We start from the raw sequence: 874 nt of genomic DNA, 5'->3' as shown, positions 1-874 counted from the left end.
TCTTTTCCCTATCCCCCTGATTTTTCCCTATTTGATTTTTCCTTTCTCCACCACCCTCTCTCTCATGCCCATCTTCCGCATCCACGCAGAGTCGCCAGCGCCGCTGAGGCGCTCCCGCAGGCGTCCCGTCCCGTGGGGACGGGACAAGCGGAACAAAACCACCTCCGCAGCGCCGAGGTGCGAAGCCCCGACATCCCCGGAGGAGTGGTGTGCCCCGGCGACCACCGGGTGCCGGGAGCGGGGCAGGGCCGGCGGGGAGGCAGGGGCCGCCCGCTCCCCCTCCCCGCCCCCGGGGCGCGGCGCTCCCGGGCCGCTCCGGCGGGGCTGGCGGCGAGGCGGCGCTGAGAAAGTTGGGGGCGGGCAGGCGAGCACCGCACCCCCCGGCCCGCAGCACCCGCTCCCGGGCGGCGCGGCCGCGCTCCGCGCAGAGACGCGCGTCGGGGCGCGAGCAACAGGAGCCGGCGGGCGCACGGGCAGCGGCAGCATCCTCCCGCCGGCGGCGCGGCCGCGCGTGCCTTCGCAGTGGGCCCCGCCGCGCGGGCCGGGGGGGCGCGGGCGCCGCGCGGCGCCCGAGGCGAAAAAGTAGCTGTCAAATGCGCGGCGCCTTTAACCGGCGCGATCAGTGCGGCTCGGCGAGTCATGGCGACCGCAGCCTCCAACCACTACAGCCTGCTCGCCTCCGGCTCCCCCATGGTGCACGCCGAGCCGCCCGGCGGCATGCAGCCCGGCGGCGGCTACCGCGACGCCGGCGCCCTGGTGCAGGCGGACTACGCGCTGCAGAGCAACGGGCACCCGCTGAGCCACGCTCACCAGTGGATCGCGGCGCTGTCCCACGGCGGCCCCGGCGGTGGCGGCGGCGGCGGCGGCGGCGGGG

The 874-nt window shown here is 76.4% G+C and overlaps 1 protein-coding gene across 1 annotated transcript in view; it reads left to right on the top strand.

The window, feature by feature from the left end:
* The first annotated feature begins 558 nt into the window (after window positions 1–558).
* Window positions 559–874, top strand: part of POU3F2 (POU class 3 homeobox 2) — a 965-nt gene continuing 649 nt past the window's right edge. The window contains 1 exon segment of the mRNA XM_041414866.1: window positions 559–868. Coding sequence (XP_041270800.1) covers window positions 640–868 — 229 coding nt within the window. The 5' untranslated portion in view covers window positions 559–639.

This window comes from Onychostruthus taczanowskii, unplaced genomic scaffold (assembly GCF_017590055.1).
Source record: "Onychostruthus taczanowskii isolate IOZ18803 unplaced genomic scaffold, ASM1759005v1 scaffold48, whole genome shotgun sequence".
Classification (NCBI taxonomy): Eukaryota; Metazoa; Chordata; class Aves; order Passeriformes; family Passeridae; genus Onychostruthus; species Onychostruthus taczanowskii.
This window is presented reverse-complemented; position numbering and strand designations above follow the sequence as displayed.